At 44.4% G+C, this 7,506-nt stretch overlaps 1 protein-coding gene across 1 annotated transcript in view; it reads right to left on the reverse strand.

Moving 5' to 3' along the window:
- Nucleotides 1-7,506, reverse strand: part of LOC111981112 (inactive tyrosine-protein kinase PRAG1) — a 43,384-nt gene that overhangs the window by 6,625 nt on the left and 29,253 nt on the right. Inside the window, exon 5 of the mRNA XM_024012261.1 lies at nt 4,229-4,998. Coding sequence (XP_023868029.1) covers nt 4,229-4,998 — 770 coding nt within the window. The remainder of the gene's footprint in view (nt 1-4,228; nt 4,999-7,506) is intronic.

Raw genomic sequence — 7,506 nt, forward strand, 5'->3', positions numbered from 1 at the left:
TGTAGCCATAGTGATAATGGATATGGTTCCATTTGGGATGTAGCCATAGTGATAATGGAATAATGGTTCCATTTGGGATGTAGCCATAGTGATAATGGATATGGTTCCATTTGGTACGTAGCCATAGTGATAATGAATACGGTTCCATTCGGGGCGTAGCCATAGTGATAATGAATACGGTTCCATTTGTGACGTAGCCATAGTGATAATGAATACGGTTCCATTTGGGACGTAGCCATAGTGATAATGAATACAGTTCCATTTGGGACGTAGCCATAGTGATAATGAATACAGTTCCATTTGAGACGTAGCCATAGTGATAATGAATACGGTTTCCATTTTGGGACGTAGCACATAGTGATATGAATACGGTTCCATTTGGGACGTAGCCATAGTGATAATGAATCGGTTCCATTCGGGACGTAGCCATCGTGATAATGAATTACGGTTCCATTTGGGACGTAGCCATAGTGATAATGAATAGGTTCCATTTCGGACGTAGCCATAGTGATAAGAATACGGTTCCATTTGGGACGTAGCCATAGTGATAATGAATACGGTTCCATTTGAGACGTAGCCATAGTGATAATGAATACGGTTCCATTTGAGACGTAGCCATAGTGATAATGAATAAGTTCCATTTGGGACGTAGCCATAGTGATAATGAATACAGTTCCATTTTGGGACGTAGCCATAGTGATAATGAATACGGTTCCATTTGAGACGTAGCCATAGTGATAATGAATACGGTTCCATTTGAGACGTAGCCATAGTGATAATGAATACAGTTCCATTTGGGACGTACCATAGTGATAATGAATATGGTTAATTTGAGACGTAGCCATAGTGATAATGAATATGGTTCATTTGAAATGTAGCCATAGTGATAATGAAATACAGTTCCATTTGAGACGTAGCCATAGTGATAATGAATACGGTTCATTTTGGGACGTAGCCATCGTGATAATGAATACGGTTCCATTTGGGACGTAGCCATAGTGATAATGAATACGGTTCCATTTGGGACGTAGCCATAGTGATAATGAATACGGTTCATTTGGGACGTAGCCATAGTGATAATGAATACGGTTCCATTTGGGACGTAGCCATAGTGATAATGAATACGGTTCATGGAGACGTAGCCATAGTGATAATGAATACGGTTACATTTGAGACGTAGCCATAGTGATAATGAATACAGTTCCATTTGGGACGTAGCCATAGTGATAATGAATACGGTTCCATTTGAGACGTAGCCATAGTGATAATGAATCACGGTCCATTTGAGACGTAGCCATAGTGTAAATGAATACAGTTCCATTTGGGACGTAGCCATAGTGATAATGAATATGTTCATTTGAGACGTAGCCATAGTAATATGAATAGGTTCCATTTGGGACGTAGCCATAGTGATAATGAATATGGTTCATTTGAAAGTAGCCATAGTGATAATGAATCACAGTTCCATTTGGGACGTAGCCATAGTGATAATGAATACGGTTCCATTTGGGACGTAGCCATAGTGATAATGAATACAGTTCCATTTGGGAGTAGCCATAGTGATAATGAATACAGTTCCATTTGGGACGTAGCCATAGTGATAATGAATACGGTTCATTTGGGACGTAGCCATAGTGATAAAGAATACGGTTCCATTTGGGACGTAGCCATAGTGATAATGAATAGTTATCTGAGACGTAGCCATAGTAATAATGAATAGTTCATTTGGGACGTAGCCATAGTGATAATGAATACGGTTCCTTTGAGATGTAGCCATAGTGATAATGAATAGTTCATTTGGGACGTAGCCATAGTGATAATGAATACGGTTCATTTGAGATGTAGCCATAGTGATAATGAATATGGTTCATTTGAATGTAGCCATAGTGATAATAATACGGTTCATTTGAGACGTAGCCATAGTGATAATGAATACGGTTCCATTTGGGACGTAGCCATAGTGATAATGAATATGGTTCATTTGGGACGTAGCCATAGTGATAATGAATATGGTTCATTTGGGACGTAGCCATGTGATAATGAATATGGTTCATTTGGGATGTAGCCATGTATGAATTGGTCATGATGTAGCAGATGATATTATATGAGTACCGGATGATTTCATTACGCAGTCACATCACAGAGCTGCTGCGTGTGTTTGTGTGAGAGAAAGAATGTGTGTAAGGGTGGTTGTGTGTAGGCCTTGACAACAGGGGTGTGTGTCTGAACTGTAAATCCCTGGCTGGCATGAAAACGATAATGGACTAGAGGCATTAGGCAAGACTACAGAGCCTCAGGCAGCGAGGCCCCTTGACACACAGCTCTGGATTTACCATGTTGCTTTTACACATTGCTAATGACTTTGGGACAAAGGTCAGTCAAAATGATGCAGAGCACACCCTCTCTTCTCTCTCCTCAGTACAGCAGGCTACAGTTCTCTCTCTCTCTCTCTCTCTCTCTCTCTCTCTCTCTCCTCTCTCTCTCTCTCTCTTCTCTTCTCTCTCTCCTCTCTCTCTCTCTCTCTCTCTCTCTCTCTCTCTCTCTCTCTTCTCTCTCTCTCTCTCTCTCTCTCTCTCTCTCTCTTCCTCTCTCTCTCTCTCTCTCTCTCTCTCTCTCTCTCTCTCTCTCTCTCTCTCTCTTTCCATCTCTCTCTCTCTCTCTCTCTCTCCTCTCTCCCTCTCCTCTCTCTCTCTCTCTCTCTCTCTCTCTCTCTCTCTCTCTCTCTCTCTCTCTCTCTCTCTCTCTCTCCTCTCTCCTCTTCTCTCGTCTCTCTCTCTTCTCCTCTTCTCTCTGTCTGTCTGGTCTGTCTGTCTGTCTGTCTGGTCTGCCTGTCTGTCCTGTCTGTCTGTCTGTCTGTCTGTCTGTCTGTCTGTCTGTCTGTCTGTGCATTGCTGGGTGTTTTGGAGTCTGAGTGTTTGGGTGTGGAAAGCTCTATCCTACCTAACTTTCTTGATTCTTTTCTTTTACATGTTATTTCTATGGTGGGAGGGTTAATGCAATATTGTTTTTTGGCGGTATCCAAAGTTTTTTTTTCAAAGTTGTGGTGGAAGAGGACAGAGTAACTTTCCTGGGGGTTGGAAAGGTGTATGGTGCGAATGGCTTCTCAGCCTAGCGCGGAGGAGACGCTGTCTATACAGCATGGATTCAGGTGTGTTCTGAGAACGGAATTAAGGTGGAGGAGTTGTCGCGGTCGGTGAACAGGTAGGAGCTGAGTTTATATCATTCTGCTTCTAGATGAACAAAGCTGTGGTTGTGTTCATGAAAAGGGTAATTTGGTCGGTAGGCTAATTGCTAGCGGAATATTTGTAAGGATGTGGTTGGTGCAATTTCACCTCTTCTACCCCTTCAACAAGAGTTGTAGTGGCAAATTTGCCTCCGTTTATCACGGATGATCAAATTAGGAAAGAGCTGATCTCCTCTCTCTAAACACAAGCAGAGGAGATGAAACCGAAGGGGAGGAGGAAAAAGGAGATATTCAGCTCTTTCCTAATTTGAATCATGACCGTGATAACGGGAGGCAAATTTTGCCACTTAATCTGACAAACGAACCTTGTTGCAGGGTAGAGAGAGGGTGAAATTGACAAGAAGACCCTGGAGGAACACAAACACAGGCTGCGTCCCAAATTACACCCTATTTCCTAGATAGTGCACTACGAGTCTTTGGTCAAAAGTAGTACCCTATGTAGCGAATAGAGTGCCATTTGGGACACACAGCCAACGTGGAGGGTCTGTGGTTCGGCTGAGGATCCCTTTGGTCTTCTGAGCAGTCTAAGAGCTCGTTAAGGTGTTGGCTTACTTCATTGTACAGGTTTTATTGTTTAACGAGGTAAGAGCATGACCTTGATTGAGGAGTAGAATGTACACTGTCCAATAAGAGTTTGGGAGTAAGGACCAATCAGGGAGTTTGAATTTGAGCTGCAGATTACAAAGACGTTCTTCTCACAGTAATTAGGGGAGATGCCTCTAGACATGTCTCTCATTGACTGACACACACAAATAATTCAACAGGTTTTCCCCCCCACTTGTTTAGTCTCCACACTTATTGCAATGTGAACATTAACCACKAGTCCTTGATATCAAAGCACTACATGACAGCCTTGGCCCCCAATGAATCAAGAAAACAGAGAGACAGTTCTCCATTGGGAAAMTGGTCTTCTAACCTAAATGGGACTTCCTGGTTACATAAATAAAAGCTATAGAGATGAAAGGGAGCCAGTGTTCCAGTTACCTTGACTGCGTAGGAGTTGGATGGGTCTGAGGCYCAGGCAGCAGAGTAGTAGACACCGTCTCCTGCATTACAGCTGGCCTTGTTACAGGTCAATTTGAACAGGGACCAGTTGCTCTCATCAAACCTCAGCGGGTTCTTRTGGCTGCGGGTGAAGTGGTCCTCACACTTCAGAGCCAGGCGGCGCAGCGATTCAGCATATAGGCCTCCCAGCTTGGAGTAGATCCCCTCTCTACTGTCTATGTTACTGAGCAGGGTCTGCAGCTGCAGSCCGGAGCCCTGGGTGGGTCCAGAGGCCGAGAGGTGGGGGGCGCTGAGCTGGGGGGAGGAGGAGGAGGTGATGCTGCCTCGGCTGTGACCCCCTAGTCGGCCCCGAACTTTCAGGGGTTCGTCCAGGGTCCGGGAGCGCAGGGGGTGTCCCAGAGGGGTGTGGCAGCGCTCTAAGGACTCAGAGGAGGAATAAATGGCCCGAGGGTCCATGGGGGAGGATGGAAGACTGGACAGGGATGGGACGTCAGGACAGGATACGTTGCTCTCAGAGCCACCGGTGAAGGGGAAGCAGGGGTATGCCCGGACTAAGGGTTTCCCGGCCATGTTGTCAGGGGCGGATAAGGCTCGATTCACCATTTTCTTTTCAGGTAGGGGCGGTGGCTGCAGCTGGTTGGACAGGGTGTTGCTAGAGAACGGGTCAATGTGAGGAGACCCTGGGGATGAGGCCATCGGGCTTCTGGGAAATGGCGAGGTGCACGACAGACGAGGGGCATCATGGGAACCTGCAGAGAGAGATACAATACATCAGTATTCATGTTGAACATCACACTGACACGTAACAGACACAAGAGAAGATATTACATTAAGAAAAAATGTTATATCCTGAAACACATGACCGGAGAACTACTAGAGGAATCAACACTTCTCTGCTCAAACAACTTCCCCCACAACAAAAAAACACAAATCAAATTGCCACAGCACAGATAAAACTTGTTCAAAATAACATCTCGCACTACTAAATCTTCACCGATTTACAGTATGCCCAACAGTCAGTTTAAGTGAACACACACCATAAACAGGATTAGTATAGAACAGGTACAGTCGGTCACCAKGGGTTCAGGCTGATACAGACTGAGTGCAGAGGCAGTAATAAGCAGAGTGAGGAGATTGACTTAACTGTCGCTAGTAGTTAATGTTTAACTGGAAGAGCTAGTGCCTCAGGTGCCTGTACTGATTCTTATAAATGGGAGCGTTGTGTCCCAGTGCCTCGTTAGCCCATAAAGCTATATTACCTCTTACACACATAACTACAGTACATTACCCCGTACACATAAACATATAGTACATTACCCATTACACAAACATATAGTACATTACCCCTTACACATATAATACATTACCCATTACACAAACATATAGTACATTACCCATTACACAAACATATAGTACATTACCCCTTACACATAAACATATAGTACATTACCCATTACACAAACATATAGTACATTACCCCTTACACATATAGTACATGACCCCTCACCTGTAAACTATTATTAAGAGTTACTTACATATCAGTGCATTCAATGAAGGTAGGTAAAACAACCACATGTCAATCACTGAAGCAAAACCTTCTAAATAACCTTTGAAAATCAGTGATACTACCCATAAACAGTAAACACATTAGCATACCCTCACCCATAAATCTACAGTACATTATCCACACCCCAACAGCATCTGACTGGGTGGCAGCAGCTCAGCAGGCTATTCGTAGTAGCTGCACCCATCCTGTCACCGTGGCCCTCCCTATAATGGCTTAGTCATATCAGTCAGTCAGTCAGRACACACACACACTTCATCTATTCAACGTTCCCTCGGAGGGTGTAGTGACAAGTTTAGAATGAGTTGGTGCACAATTTAAGGTTCAAGATGATGGTCACAGTGTCTGCCYTGCTGTACCATTAGGAAATAGTGAATTAAAGAGTAGACTATAAAGAATGTGAAACTCCACAYTCTTCCCCAGAGAGACAGATAATTGTGTGGTTGTTGACAGTAAGGCTGCATAGATAGGCTGTGCTCCCCATGCGACACTAAATGAGTAGGTTTCCAGGGGGGAAAATCTAAAGGAAAGATTGCATGTATGCATGGAGTGGCAAAAGCCCTTATTTTCCTAGTTATCACAGTCCCATAATTATCTCTTCAAACACTTCCCAGGAAGTGAGGCAATTACAGACTGTCTGGGAGTCACTGACGATGTCCCAATTCGCACCCTATTCCCTATGTAGTGCAATAGTTTTGAACAGAGCCGTATCGGGCCCTGGTCAAAAGAAGTGCACTAGATAGGGAATAGGGTGCCATTTGGGCCGCATCCACTGGGCTTTAGACCATATATGGAGAGATGAAGACGGGTGACGCCAAACCAAACGAAGGTGCGTCAGACCTCAGTCAGCAGCGTGCAGGGTCACACACACTCTTTGTGGAAAATGACACATCTCAAAACAAAGGCTGACAGACATACACACACACTCAGTCTAAAAGAGGAAGAGGACAGAGGAAGAGGACACTACTTATTTTACTATAACCTCATATCTGTTACTACAACCTKATATCGGGGCGGCAGGAAGCCTAGTGGTTAGAGCGTTGGGCCAGTAACCGAAAATGTGCTAGATCGAATCCCCGAGCTGACAAGGTAAAACTCTGTCGCCTCTCTCAGCCTATTGCGGACAGTCTGAGCACTGATGGAGGGATTGTGCATTCCTGGTGAAACTCGGGCAGTTGTTGTTGCCATCCTGTACCTGTCCCGCAGGTGTGATGTTCGGATGTACCGATCCTGTGCAGGTGTTGTTACACGTGGTCTGCCACTGCGAGGACGATCAGCTGTCCGTCCTGTCTCCCTGTAGCGCTGTCTTATTGTTTAGGCGTCTCCACAAAGTAAGGGACATTGGCAATTTAATTGCCTGGGACATCTGCAGTCTCATGGCCTCCTTGCAGCCTGCCCTACGGCACGTTATCTGGTGCATGATGATGTAGGGACGCTGGGCATGCTTGTTTCTGTTTTATATTCCAGAGTCAGTAGTAAAGGCTCTTTAGTTGTCTATAGGTTTGTATATGTGACGCTTATGGCATTCTGCCAAGTGTTAGGTTGGATCTTTAGATTGACAGTGGTTCATCAACTGTTAGTGTCTAGACACAGGTGATGTCATTTAATTGTTTATGGTTCATTGAACCAAGATAGGAAAACCTGGTGTTTAACCTTTACACTGAAAGTTGTGAAGTTTATTTGATTTTTACAG

This window comes from Salvelinus sp. IW2-2015, linkage group LG20 (genome assembly GCF_002910315.2).
Source record: "Salvelinus sp. IW2-2015 linkage group LG20, ASM291031v2, whole genome shotgun sequence".
NCBI classification, from domain to species: domain Eukaryota; kingdom Metazoa; phylum Chordata; class Actinopteri; order Salmoniformes; family Salmonidae; genus Salvelinus; species Salvelinus sp. IW2-2015.